Below are 18,404 nucleotides of genomic sequence, written 5' to 3'. Positions count from 1 at the left end.
AACTGTACATCTACAAGCCCGCCCCAAACAAACTTACCTGTAGGCAAAGGTGCCCACAGGGGACAAGGAGGTGCTTGACCCCCTGAAATTCTAAATGTAATGGTGAGTGGAATGGATTGCCAATGGCTTGTAGTATTAATAAAACGTGCCCTCCCTTAGAAATATTTATGTGGATTCTCTTGCCTGCAAAAAAGTGGGGTGGTTTATGGGGTGAGAAAGGCAGACACCATGGCCACTTTTGGCAGCCAGTGCCAATGGGCTTGCCAGCTGGACAGGGCCACACGATGGCCAGAAGCTCTTGGCTGTTGTAAGAGTTCTGGGACCCATAATCTTGTGAGGCATGGAAGCAAGAATTGGGCTTGGCGTATATAAGGCCTTGGCCCCTGGCCTCAATCAGGCTGGATCAGCAGCATTAGAACACTTAGGCTTGTTAGCCGATTGTGGCCTATTGCCGAAATAAAACACAAACACCATTCATTGGGTTAAATCATGCGCCACTTTATTAAACGGAATCAATTAGAATAATGAACCTGCAGAGGGGAAATCAAGTGCGGGAGCATTCTGATGATCCAGGCAAAGCCTGCTTGCAGCCATAGGGCGACTAAACCTTGCCGGAGCCCGGGGCTGCCCTGTGCCAGACCCCAGCTCAGGCCACACCCTGAAGATGTGTAGGGGGTCCAACCCGCATCACCATCCCCCGGAGCCGTGAAACTCCGAGCGGATGAAGCACGTTGGCCCCAAAGGCGGCCCGTGTTCTGCCCCCCGGGCCGTATAGCCCTGAGCTGCAGGCCCCCGGACCACCAATCGCCCCCAAAGGCGCCTAAAGGTGTCACCTAGCTGCCCTTTCCTTTTAAACCTTTTCCCGCACTTCTTTGCCACAAGTGACCATTGACATATTAAAGCTAGAAACAGACCAATCAGCCTATTAACCCCAAAGGCACCCGTGCTAACCCTTGACCCGTCCCCCCAACCACAGTGTGGAGTAGGCAAAAGAAACCTGCCAGCAAAGCGAGGCAGGCAGGCCAAAAATTCCTAGTCGGCCCCGTAGCGACCAAATGAATCACACTGCAGCAGAGGGAGGGTCGGGCGGGCACCACCAAAATTCAAAGGAGGGCGGGAGGCTGGTGGAGTGGCCATAAATGGCCTTCAGCCGCCCCGCCTCCTTCCTGTGTGTCACGATGGCGCGCCGCGTGCACACATGCCCACCCGATGGCGGCCTGGGCTTCGGCTGTGGCCGCAAACACGCCCCTTTGCCCGGAAGTACCGGGCACGGAACGGGATTGCGGCCTATTGCCGAAATAAAACACAAACACCATTCATTGGGTTAAATCATGGGCCACTTTATTAAATGGAATCAATTAGAATAATGAACCTGCAGAGGGGAAATCAAGTGCGGGAGCATTCTGATGATCCAGGCAAAGCCTGCTTGCAGCCATAGGGCAACTAAACCTTGCCTGAGCCCGGGGCTGCCCTGTGCCAGACCCCAGCTCAGGCCACACCCTGAAGATGTGTAGGGGGTCCAACCCGTATCACCGCCCCCCGGAGCCGTGAAACTCCAAGCGGATGAGGCACGTTGGCCCCAAAGGCGGCCCGTGTTCTGCCCCCCGGGCCGTATAGCCCTGAGCTGCAGGCCCCGGACCGCCAATCGCCCCCAAAGGTGCCTAAAGGTGTCACCTAGCTGCCCTTTCCCTTTAAACCTTTTCCCGCACTTCTTTGCCACAAAAGGGGGACAAGCCTCTGCTTAGTCTCCCTTTACCCCACACCCGATAAGAATCTCGTGCAGACCCCTCTGCAGGTCCATCAGGAAGATGCCATCGTTGCCCCACGAACTGCATGTCCACGCATGCCTGCTACTAAGGGCCTTGCCCTCCATGTCTGACCACAGCAGACGACCCAAGGCTACCGAGGCCTCAACTGCATGTCCTCACATGCCTGCCACTGAGGGCCTTGCCCTTCCTGTCTGACCACAGCAGACGAACAGAGGCTATTGTGGCCTCAACTGCATGTCCTCACATGTCTTGCCGTTCAGTAACCAAGGTAATTCCCACCCAGGGGAATGACCACCACCTGCAGAACCTTCCGCCCTGAACCCTGCTGGAACAACATGGGTGGGAGACCATTCCAGTGCATACTCTGTCGACCCAGCCACCAAACTGTGGCCCACCATCAGAGGCCCAGCTGTGAACCAATGTGCGTTTGCGGCCCCAAGGCCAGCCTATGAGATCATGCCATGGCTGCAGAGTAGGCTGCGCATCTGCTCCATCCCCGTCCAGCAACCTGCCAAAACAGAAACAATCGTGAACAGTTGGGTCATGGACCTTCAGACTCGCCCCCATGGTGAATGTATTCCATGCGCCCCCTACTTCCACCTCCTGACGGCGTGCACCTGCATATACCAAAACCAAATAGACCGTCCCAGGTAGGCAATTCCACTGCCGGGTAGGCAACCCCCATTCCGGAGGAGCATGTCCCTCAAACCCCCATGGGTCTGCTCCCAGGCACTGCGACACTAGACTGAAACTTTATAAGGGAAGATCCCTCCCCCTGAATATCAGGCAACTAGGCCTGTAGCTTCAGGCCAAAAACACTATGACGCCGTCATGGGGAAGTGTCCAGTCCAGGGGGAGGGTAAAATAATGTGGACTGAGTCTTGTACCCCTGGTCTGCCTGGAAGTCTGACTTGGCCCCCAAACACCCTCGCCCCCCATCCGGAAGGCTCCAAATTAAGTGTGAGGGCCGCTACATGCAACTGCTGAGCTTTGAAGCATGATGGTCACAGGGCACCTCCCTGATCAACAATCCCTGGCGGGTCAGGTGAACATGGAGGATGAGGATAAGGAGTATGGGGGTGTGCATGGGCCAGCTGGCCAGCACATGACATATCCCAAGACATCTGAATGGTCCTAAAGGCCCCCTGCCAGCCTACCTTGCGACACACTGACAGACAAGCTACACTCCTACCATCTGTGATGAATTCCAGCACGTGATTCATAGGAATAGGCCACACTTTGCATAGCCCCTGCCAGCCCCTAACTCCCAGGAATCCCCTCCTGCCCTCTGATAGCTGGTGAGCATGCTGGGGCAGCAGATAGGCATATGGCCATCTCTGACTCCCTTTCCCCATCTCCCAGTATGCGGTATGGGACTAGCCGAGTCGGTCCTTCCTCTAACTGAAACACCATTGACGCGCCGCAGGAAAGGAGGGGGCCACACCACAGGTTGGCGCACAAAGCAGCCAAAACTTTGAACTTGTGGTAAGGCTGTGAAATCCCTGTTATGGCACCATCACCCCCACCGTAGAAGGCCCCCAACACCTGAAGGGGAGGAAGCAAACACCTTCCCCAGCCCCTGAAAACTGCAGGATCTTGATCTGCAACAGTTCAAGCTTTTCCAGGGCAGCCTGCAGCCCTGGGTCCAAAAGTCAGTCTTAATACCCTGGAAGGTGAACACTGGGGCAGGATCTTCCCTTTCCCCAGCTGCCAAAGGAACCCCCCAGTTCATAGCTACGCTATAAACTGTGCCATCAGGTGCTAACATGCACCCAAAGTCTGCCCTACCCGTAAACTGTAAATCATGAAAGTAGTGCCCCACTGCTTCTGAGCCCTCTCGTCTCCTGACTGTCCCTTCCAAGAAGGGGCTGAAGTGCTCCATGCAAGAATACAGCAGCCCCTAGGTAATGCTCTGCTGCACAGTTGACTTAAAGGGCAAAACTCAGCAGCTCAAAATCCACCGTGTGTAACACCCGGCAATGCAGGCAGATTAGCTGCCACACTTGCCCATAAGGCATCACTGACTGACCCCACTTGTATGACGGATGGTGAATCAGGTAGACTTTGCCCACTGCCACTTTGGGCACTATATGGGGGGGGCACTGAGAGAGCAGAGGTAGGGGATGATGGGAAGGGGCCAATAACCCTGCCCAGCTGTATGTCTTCATCAATTGTCTCCTGGACCAGTGCATCCATAGGATCCGGAAAACCGCATAATAAAGAAAAACCACATCATAAAATGAGTCTCCCCATAACTGGGCAGTCTGCAAGCAAGGTCCATAGCCCTCGAGCGTAGCTGGGAAGGGACACTTTTCTCGAGCAGCCTCTGCTGGGGGCTGCTTCCCACTCCTTTGAGGGGCCCTGGCCCCACATATCCTTCTGGCTTGTTGTTGTGCCTTTAATAGCAGGTTCGTATTCAGCAGTTATTAGATGGCATGGAGTTAAGCAATGTCATCTTCTAATGTCTGCAGATCAAATGACTCTTAAAAGCACAGGACTAGAGGCCTGTAAAAAGGTGGGCACCTTATCTACAGACCAGTTTGTAAACTAGCTAAAGAGAAGATGCAAGCAAATGTGCAGCCTGCACGTGATTAATTCCATTATGTTTAAATAATTTACTCAGAGAAATATGAATTGGACCAATCCTATGCATACTTACTTATGAGAAAATCCCCGAGTGTATCGTTACTTCTTCCCCTGGAAGGGTGCATATGATTGCACACATACAGCAGAATCCTATGTGTGTTTACTCAGAATATCACAGATTAAATGGGTTTTAGGACAGAGGTTTATGGGACTTAACTGATGGAAAGGTTCATATATTTTTACCTGGGTTTTGAAGAACGTATTTGGGGGGGGGGGAGAAGCTTGACAGTGAAAAAAGGGGGGATGAGTTCCCTTTGCATTTTGGAGTTGAGGTAGTTTTGGAGGTGAGGTTGCAGCACTAACTGGGGTCCCTACTGGCTCCTGCCGCCTCCCTTCTGTCTCCAGCTGCCCCCCACCCTCCTCAAAAAGCCTCTGCTCTTTGTAATTACATTGCATTGCTCCAATCCAAATGGCCGCTACGTTATGACAGAGCATCTTTCTAGGTTATTCTGCAAAAGAAGTGGCGGCCACAGGCAGCAGGAGGGTGAAATTTAAAAGAGGATTAAATTTAAAAGAGGATTAGACAAATTCATGGAGGACAGGGCTATCAATGGCTACTAGCCGTGATGGCTGTGCTCTGCCGCCCTAGTCAGAGGCAGCATGCTTCTGAAAACCAGTTGCCGGAAGCCTCAGGAGGGGAGAGTGTCCTTGCACTCGGGTCCTGCTTGTGGGCTTCCCCAGGCACCTGGTTGGCCACTGTGAGAACAGGATGCTGGACTAGATGAGCCACTGGCCTGATCCAGCAGGTTCTTCTTATGTTCTTATGTTCTTAACCCATGGCTGCTAAGCTCTGGAGGAAACCAGGTTAGGGAAGGCTGACTTATAATCATAAGATCACCTAGCTTTTCATTTTCATAAACTGTTGTGGTACCTCAGTTTGGTTCTCCAGCTGAATCCCTTTTTAAACAGTATTGTCACACATTGTATCACATTGATTCACCATTCTGTGCAGTGAGGGCCCAAAACTTTTTGCTGCCTAAAGACAAGCCAAAATGGCACTCCCTCCTTCCCTCCACATACATACATTACAGCCAACACTGATATCCCACCCTTCTGTTGCATTTTCAGTTCTCAGGGAAGTGAACATCAGGAGTTAAAATAATTATATATATCCCACAGGAATTAAATGATTGACAATCAGGCACCTGGTTGGCCACTGTGAGAACAGGATGCTGGACTAGATGGGCCACTGGCCTGATCCAGCAGGCTCTTCTTATGTTCTTATGTTCTTATGACAACAAAAATAAGCAGCTGTTTTTTAAACAAAACAAAAACACTCAACTAAATTGTACTGAATGGTTTTGATGTTCAAACAAAAAATCAACCACCTGAATTTCCCGCTATCCAGGGATCTGCAGTTCTGACTCATTTAAACTTCAGATGCATTTTCCATCTCCACTGCATATTAACATATCCTCCTGCTAGGATACTTTGAAAAACATGGATTAAATGCTAGCTTGCTCTTTATAGTTCCATGGGTAGATCGAGATAATGAAGCAGCTGCCTTTTTATGAACAGCCACAGAGAATCAACAGGACTAATCAAGTAGTTTGGGGACCAAAATCTTTATTAACCTCATTGCCATGCTCGAAATTCTCACTGATGCACAGGATGGTGCTTTCAAGATAAACCAAGAAGCCAACCAAGTAATTAAAAAGAAGCTGGTAAAGGTCCCTGGCTGGCACTCATTGCATGATTAACAAACAACAAAGCACTAGTTTAGATCTTATTTTACCGAGTGCAAGGGCTGAAAAAGACCTCTTGATGGCAACTGGGAAGAATAGCATAAGCAGGCTGATCCTTTCTATGCTACTTAGAAGTAATTCTCACCGTATTCAGTGGGCCTTATTTATTCTCTAAGTGTGCTTAGGAATGCAACCATAAATCTTCCTTACACCACCTCGCCGCGGCTGAAAGTCCTCCCGCGCCTCGCCGCCGCCACCGGAAGTCCTCATGTGTGTCGTCGCAGCCGCAAGGCCTGCCCATCAAAGGCCTCGCCATGGCCGGAAGGCCTCCCGCGCCTTGCCCGCGCCGGGAGGCTCCCCGCGCTGCGCAGCAGCCGCCGCCACAAAGCCTCAGCCGCCAAAATTCAAAGGAGGGCGGGAGGCTGGTGGAGTGGCCTTAAATGGCCTTCAGCCGCCCTGCCTCCTTCCTGTGTGTCACGATGGCACGCCGGGCTTCGGCTGTGGCCGCAAACACGCCCCTTTGCCCGGAAGTACCGGGCACAGAACGGGAATGCTTGGGGAATAAAAGTGGCATGATAGCCAGGTCAGCTCTCCAGCTAATAGGCTAGGCCTTAAGGCTCCCTGCTAGGGATGGGTGAGAATTTCAATTCAATTTGCATTTCAAGCAGAATTAATCAAATTTGCAATTTCCGAAATGAGAACCAAAAGACAGCCATCCTTCGAAATTCGCATTTATTAGAATTTTGGGGTGCAATTCGCAAACTAAACATTTACAAAAATGCATATATTAAGGGAAAGTGTGCATAAAAATGAATACATGAGTGAAAGTAACCTGCAAAAAGGCATGAAATGATGAGAAATGGCTTGCAAAAATGTGTACCTTTGTCAACACTGCCTACAAAAATGTGTTTATTTGGAGAAATTCACACTAAAATGGTGGAGAATTTTCATGAGGATTTTTAAAAATAAAATCACAGATTGCTGTAGAAATGTAGAGAACTGAATTTAACATTGGAGAAATGAGAAACTGAGAGAACAGAAACAGACAGACCTTTCCATCCCTACCCCTCGCTCTCCGTGTTTTCCCTCATTTGACCTATCAACCAGTCTGTATACCGATAAAGCTGTGGCCTGTTTTTAACCCATGATTGTCCAGCCTTTTCTTCCCTTTTGCAAAGAGCAGCAGCAGCAGATCATTCTGAAAGGAGAAAGAATAGGAACGAGTTTCTTATCTAACCTCCTGGGGAAAAAACTGCTGGGTACCTACAGAGTCACTCTAGTAACCATGTAAGGAAATTTCCTGACCTGGCTGTTCTCATTCTGTGGCACCCTAGTCATGGAATGCCCTCCCCTTGGAGACCTGGATGGCACCAAGTTAAAACATAGCTTTTTTTACCCAGTAATTTGCACCATGTTGAGGGTAATTCAGTATTTGACCTGTGCTGTTTATTATTGAGTATTTAAGATTTTATGCTGAATGTGCTTATTATGTTTCGTGGTTTTTGGTGTTCAATTATTTTATATTTTTGTTTCGCTGTAGTATCCCACCCTAAGATCAATTGTTATAGGGCAGATTAGAAACAAATAAACAATAAAATTCAACTCTTTGGGTGATATTACATGTTCAAGCCTGAACTTACAAGACAGGATGGTTCACAACAGAGGCTATTGGAGGTCGCTGATTCATAGGGTCGCCATAAGTCGTAATCAGCTTGAAGGCGCATAACAGCAACAAACATATTCAGGAGCAATCATGAGGTTCCCAATCTGGGGTTGCTCCTACTGTGATACAGAGTGCGATACAGAGAGCCGCACTGGTTGCCGATGTGTTACTGGGCCAGGTTCAAGGTGTTTCTATTGGCGTATAAAGCCCTTAACAGCTTGGGACCAATTTCCTTGCAGGACCATCTTACCCCATATGTGCTGACTTGACGTCTTTGATCTGTCAAAGTGGCACTTTTACAGGTGCACATAATGCTTGTTCTGCATTCGTAAGAAATGGTTCTTTTAGTGTGGCAGCATCTGCATTTTGGAACTCCCTGTCTATTGACAACAGGCAGGCCCCTTCGCTGTACTGTTCTTGGCGCCTGCTTAAAACTTTTGTGTAAGCAAGCCTATCCAGATGCATAGATGTTGATATGTTTTAATCTTTTTAGTCTTTTGCTGTTCTAGCTTTTAAAAATGTTTTTAATTACTTGTTTTTAAGTTTTATTGATAGTTTTAATGTCTTGAAAACTATCGAGGTTTCTTACAATCAAGCAGTATATAAATTTGGATAAATAAATAAATATTAAGGAGAGAAGCAGTGGGTGGGAAAGGGAGTGTTTAACCCTTTCCCAGCTCACCTTCTTTCCTTTGTGAACTCCTACTTGCCAAACGTGTTGTTCCATCATTTGTTCTCTGTCATAAGAAACTTTTTAAAGAAGGTCTGGATAAGGGCTTGGTACTCAGTGGATGTCATTGCCTTTAATAGGGCTTTAAATGGGCTCCTGCTGGGAGGAAGGGCAGGATATCAATCAATCAATCAATCAATTAATAATAGGTCCTGAGTAAATTGTGTATTTTCACTCTAATCTACCTCACTGGGCTGCTGTGAGGATAAAACTGTGTATGCCACTCTGATGTGATGAATAGTAAGAACAGCTTTTCTTGCTACTTCTAATGAAATTCAGAGCACCTTAACATCCAAATAAAATCAAGAAATCAACCTTTTGGCTTCAACATGTCATACCATTTATTTAAATATATGTGTCTTGTTAAATTTTCTAATCTACTGTTTCATTTTTACCCAAATTGATCAGTAGCCCTATTGATTTTGCTCCCTAAGAATAGTGAAATGTAAGTTGTGTAGAGACAATAATTCAGGATGTGCAGGCAATGCACTGGGGTGAGGTCAGCAGGCATATTTTCTAACACACGCACACACTGAGGGAAAAGAGAATTACAGGAACTTGCTTATGAGCTTTGATTCTGCTGGGGTAGTTTTCTCCACTTTTTCTGTGGCAAATGATGGTTAGCAGAGGGGTGTGGCAAGGGCTATTTAAAGATACTGCTTTATGTACCTTGCAGCAAATTGCTCTGTGAATTACCATGACTTGTATTGATAGTTTTGATACCAAGCAATCACAGTGTTCAGTTGGAGCTTTGGCAGATAAGGCATTAATAAGTCTGTGAGTAACCTTGGTTAATCAAATGACTTGCTGACGCTTCCTTTCCGCCCCAAGTCAGCACCATCAAGTTTAGTGTCAAAGGTTTACTACAAAGAGCAGAAGCCAGCAGTCAAGGCTCCCATTTTGACCAGCCCCAGAACCAGCTACATATTCTTGAGCAAGGATATCCAGCAAGAGCCATCATGGTAAAGCTGCAGCTGCCAAACCCTGGCCTGGAACTGAGAATACCTTCCCACAAGGAACTGGAAACCATTGAGGCTACAGAGGCAGACACAAGACCCAAATGGGATAATAAGGCACAATACATGCTCACCTGCATAGGGTTTTGTGTAGGCCTGGGCAATGTATGGCGATTCCCCTATCTTTGCCAGAGCCACGGAGGAGGTACGTCTTTGATCACACAAATGATGAAGACAAGCATTGACTGGATGAAAACTGCTTATATAGTACCAAAGATAGTACATGCTTTTCTTCATCACTATGATTTTCAATAACAAAAAAACCATAGTTTGGAGACAACCTGCAAAATCATATATCATTTGGGGAGATTTGTACATGATGGTGTTACATAGTCGTATTTATTCAAAAGCATGTCCTATTGAGTTCAATGGGTTGTAATCCTGAGTATAATATGCATGGGATTGCAGCAATAGTTACAGAGATAACAAATCTCTCTACAAATGGTTATGATCATAAAGTTAAGAAATGCAAGCCAACATTTCTTGTGGTTTCTCAGTTGTTCTCATTCATGTTTCACTAAAAAGAAAAAAAGGTGGGGACTAGATGGGCTGCTGGTCTGATCCTGCAGACTTTTCTTAAGTTTTTATGTTATTAACTTCTTAATTACAAACATGAGAGGATTTAAATTGCTCTGTGAAATTAGCATTACATAAATGCCAAAGTTTGTATATAGAATTTTTGTTGTGAACAACCCAGTTTACATGAAAGGCAAACTGTGTATGACTGTTTTTAATTATTCGGTTAATATATGTTGCTTTAAGAAGCCTTTTGCTTAATCAGAGGTCTTTCTAACTTCAGGATTTCATGCAATTAAAATAGGTCCTAAAGTAGATACCATTGCAGCTGTTTTGCATTATAGTATTTATTTTGGGTCAATCTTCTAAAATAGGAGAATATAGTTAAACACTTTATAATACTTTAGGGCCTATGCATGTTCATGCAAGTCTCCTTTTCCTTCAGATGAAAAACATCTGTATTTGTGTTTATAAATGTATCCCCCATGTCTATTGTTAGTAAACTCTTGCCTTCTTAGATACAGCATATTTCAGCTGTCCTAGCTCTTTCCAGCTTTTTGTTTTGGGGCGGTATAATTTAGAGACTGAATCCAAGATAGCAATTACTTCAATAACACACTGCAGAGGGGCTGGGGGAAAAATATAGTTGCTGTTTATTAAAAACAAAACTCCAGGATAGACCATCATTTAGCAAACATTGTTTGTTGCCTGTTCTGGGTCTTAGACGGGTTATATGGCTGTGGTTTCCTAAACTGATATGCTCACAATGGAAGCATTCAACCTCAAACATTTTGCTACAGGAGACATATACTTAAATAGTTTCCCAAACCTTTGAGACCTAGGGTACATGGTTATTTTCTGGATTAAAACTGAAGGCACACTTCATTTAAGATTCAAAAGGTATTATTTATTTCTTTATAAAAGTATGTCTATAGCACTATATCATAAAATATCAGGGCAGTGTACAACAATAAAACATAAAATATCATTACAAAAATACAGGCAGTTAAAGTGGCTGGGCTGCATACACACCATACATTTAAAGCACATTCTCACCCACCTGTAAGGGAAAGTGTAGGTCCATGAGGGAAAAACTAAAATTCCTAGGATTCTTTGGGCAGAAAAATGATTTAAATGTATGGTTTGTATGCAGCTTAAACAGCTGCAAAGGCCTGTTGGCATGAAAAGGTCTCCAAGAGACACTCAAAAGTCAAAAGTGAGAATGCCTGCCCAACCTTTGCTGGAAGAGTGTTCCACATCGTGGGACCAGCGAATGGAATGGAACCCTGCTTTGAGAGCAACGGCAATGGTTCTGGGATTGCACCAGGTCTGTCAGCTGTAATGCAGGGTGCATTAGGAAATTCTGGCACACTCTTTGTCGATCAGAATGTTATCATTACTCATAGATTGGCAAGGTGGGCATCAATGCATGAGGTTTCTCCACTCAAAGGTGCATAAAACAGTGGATACATGATGGTTCAGTTTTTCAAGACCTACTTCAGTCCTTGCAGCATGCTAGCGTATCTCTCCCAGGACACAGTTTGGTATCACTGTAATATGAAAATGGCCAACCAGTTTAGAATTACAAATTGCAATCTTACCATATCATGGGAAAGAGGAGGGGACTTTCACGGCAACGTTTTATGAAAATTTTGCTTTCTAAATTGTGTATTTTTTTAAATCTATTCGACTTATTAGTCGCTTATCTGGCTGAATTGTCAACCACTCAAAGCGACATACAAAGCAGAACATGTAAACATCAAAACATTAAGAGACTAACAATAAAAACTAACAATAACGTAAAAGCAACAAGTTCCAATAACAATAGGGCTTCTCTCCTGTATAGTCCGTATAGAAACATAAGAATTGTATTGCTATTTCAGAGGAAGGCCAGTTTCTGTGATCCTCATCATAAAGTTTTCCTGAACTGTACCACTTACTGTATACATTTGAGTGGTTGCAAGTATGTTTGAATGCTCCCTAACATTAAAGCAACTACACAGAAAACCATTGTGTCACGAACAAAATGGTTCAGTTTAGCTTTCTCTTTGATATGCTATTTTTCTACGCTTTATTTGATTGGCTATTTGTAGCTCTTATATAGCATCCACATAACTTAGTTCTCTGTGCAGTTTACAGACCATTAAAAATACAAAAGCAAAACTGAAGATTTAGACAATAAAACCAATTATAGATAATACAAAACAGCAAACAACAAAACTAAAACCCAGCATACACACAGTACCTGAGAACAATTTAAAACTAGCATTAGCCCCAGATGAATACACCCATTGTAATACGTCTTCACCTGGCTCCTAAGAGATCAAAGCATGGTTGCTGGGCGAGCTGCTCTTAGGAGGATAATCGGTTAGCATTTAAAAATGCCAGCCCTTCCCCACCTACAGCCTGAAGTGATCCCTTGATTTTGATTTGGCTGCCTATATAAATTAGCCCTTAGGTCCACCTAGTCCAGCATCTGCAAGAGTGGAAAGTGAGATGCTTTCGGAAACTTGCCAACAGGAGGGCCAGTAATAGCCATCCCTTGGTTGTCTGTAGACAGTTTTTGAGCTAGATGAGGTTAACATATATATTTTAAAGGAATCTTGTAATGTAATCAATTACATTTAATTCAGTGTAGTTGTGACCAAATTCTTAATGTTGGATGTAATAATTAAAATGTACTTAAAGTTTGTTTTTAATACTGAAGAATAACCCCCAGTGGGAAAAAGATCTCCAATTTATCCATACCTCTCTACAATTATCCCTCCTGGACCCTCAGCAAAATAACTCAACTGGTTTATCAGCAACCAGCGCCTACATATTGTTCAACTACACATATAGACTTCTCTACCCCCCCCATCCAAAAGCAAACACAAGATACAAATGACAATGTGGGGGAGGTTGTAACTTTTATTTCGATGATCATCCTGGCTTTAGCCCATTCTAAAAGAGAATCAGTGCCCAGGTGGTAGTCAGAGAGGCTTCTTGAAAACTTAGGCCATTGCATTCACTTGGTTAAAATCCATATCTCACAAAATCTCTTTGTTAATCTATTTACTGAATCTCCACCTTGCCAAAGTGCTAATCCACTCAGTATAATGATTGGCTTGACATGATACAGTCAGGCCAACAATCTGAGCAAGCCTCAAACTGCCACGGATGATTTTTCTTTTTCGTTTTAAAAGACCAATTCAGGGATTTTTCAATCCTGTCCTCTTCCTTCCTCCCTGTTTCCACAGCATTTCGGATGTGTTAATCTTTATCTCAGGAAAGGGTTTGATTTAAAAGTGAGTCACACATTCTCACTCAGGACACGTCAATTTCTAAACTTTAAGTACTAAATGTGTTACATGGGTGGCATACTGATTAACAAGATCATTAAATATTAGTAAAAGAAGTTTGCATTCCACAATCTTAGATGCACATTCCTCTTTGTTATTGGCAATCCATAATAGGTAAACATCAGCTTAACATTCTTTTCAGTGTATGGTTTTGTATGCTGGGGCGCTGACCTTCATTATAAGGTATACTTGGCACCCAAAACTTCAAATGTTCAATGTAAACATGTCCCACTTTCAGACTTCTGGTAATCACAATGCGTTCCAAATTTCAACTGGAAACACACTTGCATTTGTACTAGTTTCAGCGTGTCTCCACCTCTGTTTTCTGAAACCAGGGCTGACAGTGTTAGTCAAACTCTGCCACTTTTTACTCCAAAACCTGGGAAATGGGAGATAGAGTGTGTTTTACCTTGAAGTCAGCTTGACACAGATCAAAACTGATTGGCCATCAACCCCATGGCCACTCTGAGACATGTGTAATAGAAATGCTTTGCTGTAGGCTCAGGCAGAGACAGTGATTGGCCCAGTGCTTTGCTGTGGGTGGTCCTAAAAGGTCTGACATCAGCAGTGGGGAAGGGAGCAGGGCCGGTTCTAAAGGGCAGCCAGGTGGGGCACTGGCCTGACTGCCCCTGGAGCTACAGGGGACCCCTCCGCTCCCCTTCCGTGATCCATGCCCCCCCACCTATCTGTCTCCTGTCTTTTACCATTGCCCTTAACGAAGATGGCGGCCGTGGTTTCCCTAAGGTACTGAAGCCCCTGCTGCCATCTTAGTTGATGGCAGAGATGCGCGCGCGTAGCACGCATGAGTGCCATCAACAAAGATGGCGGCGGAGGCGTCATCCCCTTAGGGAAACCGCAGCCGCCAACTTCGTTAAGGGCAATGGTAAAAGACAGCAGACAGGTGGGGGCGTGGTGGGGCCGCGTGCTTGCGTGTATGTACGTACGTGCGTGTGTGTGCACACACACTCACAGCAGGGGCCAGGGCAAGCTGATGCCCAAGGGCCCCAGCACTCCTGGAGCCGGCCCTGGAAGGGAGATGTGTCCAGCTGTTGGCAAATATGTTTCAAACCGCAGCCAGGCAAAATGGTCTCATTGCTTTTGAAACAATTAGTGTGCACGTAGTTAGTGATGTGAAAGTAACTTAATTTGATATACTTTACTTCATGTTCCAATTTTTAAGAGGGAGATGCATAAATGTTCCATTGTCAGACAATAAAATAATTTTAAAAGTGTTGCTTGTCCACATAGGGCTTATTATTACATGATTTAATATTACATGATTTTGGATTCTACCCCTACAGGAGCTTTTATGATCCCTTTTCTCATTTTGCTTGTCCTGGAAGGCATCCCATTGCTCCACCTTGAATTTGCCATTGGACAAAGGCTCCGGAAAGGTAGTGTGGGAGTTTGGAGTTCTATCCATCCCACCCTGAAGGGAGTAGGTAAGTTTTTTTAAAAAATAATAATAATAAGAGCACAACAAACAGCGTTTATTCCACTTGGCAACATGTCTGTATTACAAGTATACATATAGAGTGGAATCCAATTGGTGTTGCTTCAGTGTTGGCTCCAGTGGTAGAGTCCACTAATGGAAGGGGAAGTGGGTTTTGCTGATTTCCTATCCCTTGAACTTGCAAATCCCTGTCTCAGATCTGTTCTTGAGGGTTGGAGAACCAGTCAGAAAAGATTGGGAGGGAGGATGTGGAGGGAGAAATAAGCTAAAATCACATCCTCTCCTTTTCGGTAAGTAGATATCTCCAGTGGATCAAAAGCCTTTGTGACCACGGAAGGGCAGCAATTGGACACAACCCATAGAACCTAGCTAGAGTGAGTGCATCTGAAATTTGCAACTGATAGAAGCGGCAGTGGCAGAAACAGCAGAAGGATAATTTCATCAACATTTGACTGATGAATATTTAAGGGGAAAATCAAATGAAATTAGGATTGCAGAACCGCAGCAACAGCCTCTGCTGCTTACCAGCAGATGGAGGAAGTGGCAAGGTTGGGACTGTGTGAGTGCAGCAGTGGGAGTACCAGTTTGGCTGTGCTTGTGTGCCAGCACACACAACCTTGCCACCTCACCCCTTGGTAAGCAGCAGTTATGCCCCTGCCGGTGTGTGTGTGTGTGTGTGTGTGTGTGTGTGTGTGTGTAATTACTACAGCTCTACCTCACTGGGCTGGGTTTTTACAGTGTTTTACAAGTTTTACACTGCACATTTGAAGTTCTCCTAAAATGCATTCACACTAAGTATTTAGGGTGGAATCACCATGCTCATTCATTCAAATTTTATAAGGAAGGGGGTACATGACATCATCATCCATTTGCAATTCTCCTATATTTTCCCAGTGCTTCTTCTTTTTTCTTATAGCAGAAAATCCGACTTCTTTTTGAGAAGGATGGAAGAGTAATGCAATCTACATAGCTGTAAATACCTGTAGCACTATGTTTCCATCTTCTTTAAGAGGCGTGGTTTTGTCATGGGCAGTGACTTATCATCAAGAGGTGAATCTATCACAAACACACAAACAATGCAGCACACATTAACTATATCCTTTGCTGGGCACACTGTTTAAAATTAAAGTATGATCAAAATACTGCTGAATGAAAGTAGCACTGTAACACTATAATGCCAATTTTTAAAAATAAAAGAATTTTTCTGTCACCATTTTAGCAATGTGTTCCTAATTAAACAATTATCATCATCATCATCCTGATCCTGATCCTGCCCTTCCTCCCAACGGAGCCCAGAGTGGCACCTCCAATCCACACTTCCAATAAAAAACAAACATAACACTTTTTTTTTACATTTCATGTCTGCCAATCAGAGCTTGGAAGTAATTAATTACAAGTAACGAATTACTTGTAATTCATTACTTTTTTGAGGAATGAGTGGGTAATTCCTTTACACTTTGATTGCAATAGAACTAGGAGTAATTTTATTACTTTTGTGGAGTAATTGTAATGTTTCCAGCATTACTTTTGGGCATTACTTGGAGGGGGGGAAGCAGGGGAAGTCTTCTTCTCCATTGACTTGTGGATGAAAATCATGTGCCTCAAACTGGGCTTCTGTGCAGTGTCACTCTTCCTTTGTGCTCTGTGGGTGCTTAGGAGGTGACGAGGGAGGAGGTGGAGAGTGAGACAGGGTGGAGTGGAGAAAATTGTTTAAAAAAATGGACGGTGGTGGAGAAGGATGGAGTGGAGGGAGAAAGGAGCCAGAGGGCAAGAACATGGATAAAGGAGAAGGAGGCAGCAGCAGAATGGAGCTAAAGAACTGTGGAGGTGAAAGATGACCTCGTGTGTGTGTGTGTGTGTGTGTGTGTGTGTGTACTGTGTTTGCACTTGGCACACAAAGTGGCCTCCACCACCCCCTCTGGCTACTGTGCTGCATTTGCAGTATTTTAACTTTTTTGCATCTCAGGGGAAAACGTTTGCTTGTGTGAGTGTCCCTTAGTTGGTGGCAGGGCAAGGTCTGGGAGGTGGGTAAGTAAGAGAGATTATCCTGAGTGGGGGGGGGGGTTGCACTTAGTTTGACATGCAAAGATCTGAGTAGTGGCCTCTGCCTCCCTCCCCACCTCCCTTACCAGCGGAGAGACCACCATTGCTATCTTATGGATAAAAAGAATTATTCTACTACCTCTGTATGTGTGAGTTTATTTTTAAAGTTGTTTTAGGCCAATTAGATATGCAGCAGCCAAGCCCAGCACTTTGTAGGCATTTTTTTAAGTAACTGAAATGTAATTGTAGTGATTACTTTTGAGAAAAAGTAATCAGTTACTTTCAGAGCAATTGTAACTGTAATGGTAATTACTACTTTTTGGGCCATGCAATTGTAACTGTAATTTATTACTTTTAAAAAGTAATCTTCCAAGCTCTGCTTCCAATGAGCAATCATGCTTAAATGAATAGGTATTTAGCACTAAATAAATAATTAACTTATTTTTTTTAAAGCCCCCAAGGTATGTAACTGGGGCCTGGCAACAGATTGATATAATCCATCAATTCTTAAGCACACCTGAGAGCCTGGTGAATCTCTCCATGTCCTGGCCAAGCCCATTGGAATCAGACTCAGACCTGCAGGTGTTTTCCTCTGTTATGTTTAATGTGGAAATTCTGTCTAGAGTGTTTCATGGATCACCTTACAGGTTACACAGGATTCTGCATCTCTACACAGCATAACCAGGCATGACTACTCAAACCTAAGACATCGCAGCAATTAAACACACACACACCCAACACCCTTAAGTAGATTTGGGATGGGCTCTTTCTACTCGCGTGAGGAAGGTTTCACAGAATGGGATTGTGTGAGCAAGCAAGCAATCCTCCTAGTTGGAGAAGTGGAGGCCAGCTGAGTCTGCCGGCGCAGCTGTCTGCATGTCTGGGGTGACGATGGTGGCATCTTATCAAGATCCTCTTCCCCTAAAGCAGATTTGGTGGTGGCAGTGGCGGCGGCTTGGTGAAGGAAGGGTGGAGGGGAGGAGAAGGGGCTGGCTCCTGGTCAGCCAGCGTTCCCTGTGTTTTATCTGGACCTCAAGGGAAGGAGCTGTCAATGTCAAAAATGCTTAAGCATTCTGCTTCACCACCTCCTTGTGGCAAGCCACTGGGACCCTCTCCTGGGTCCCATTTTGTATCATCATCTTCTTGACCACTGCATGAACGTTCCACGGAGCTCATGACATTCAGGGGTTGGAGTATTTCTAAATATAAAATTCTAGAGGGAATCTTCCAAAATGAGCACAGGACAAGAATGATTTGTTGAAGGGGAAGAGACAAATGTATCAATATACAAAATCCAACAAGTTGCCCTTGCATACTGTATATTGGTGAAAAAATATTGTTGACTCTCTTTCTTGGCTTGAGATTGAGACTGAAATTTACATACACGCTGATCGGGGGCCAATTTGTATTTCTGCTGTCTTTTGTTGATTATTTTTAGAAAATGTCACAGTAATTTGGTGGGGAAAGGGGAGGGGAGCGGGATACATTTTCAGAATTTCCTTGCAGCACCTAAGGTTTATTCTGTTGTCAATTTCATTTCTA

At 44.8% G+C, this 18,404-nt stretch overlaps 1 protein-coding gene across 2 annotated transcripts in view; it reads left to right on the top strand.

Annotated features, from left to right (window-relative positions):
* Positions 1–18,404, top strand: part of LOC133366029 (sodium-dependent neutral amino acid transporter B(0)AT1-like) — a 39,541-nt gene that overhangs the window by 1,364 nt on the left and 19,773 nt on the right. The window contains exons 1-2 of one of the 2 annotated variants that reach the window (XM_061588662.1): positions 9,193–9,654; positions 14,668–14,808. In XM_061588662.1, the coding sequence (XP_061444646.1) occupies positions 9,453–9,654; positions 14,668–14,808 (343 nt within the window). In that variant the 5' untranslated portion in view covers positions 9,193–9,452. Of the gene's footprint in view, positions 1–9,192; positions 9,655–14,667; positions 14,809–18,404 lie in introns of those variants that run through there. The other variant, XM_061588672.1, reaches the window with a different exon arrangement.

The sequence above is a fragment of the Rhineura floridana genome, chromosome 1, assembly GCF_030035675.1.
Source record: "Rhineura floridana isolate rRhiFlo1 chromosome 1, rRhiFlo1.hap2, whole genome shotgun sequence".
In the NCBI taxonomy this organism is placed as follows: domain Eukaryota; kingdom Metazoa; phylum Chordata; class Lepidosauria; order Squamata; family Rhineuridae; genus Rhineura; species Rhineura floridana.
Note: the sequence above shows the minus strand (reverse complement) of the source record. Positions and strands in the feature narration are given on the sequence as shown.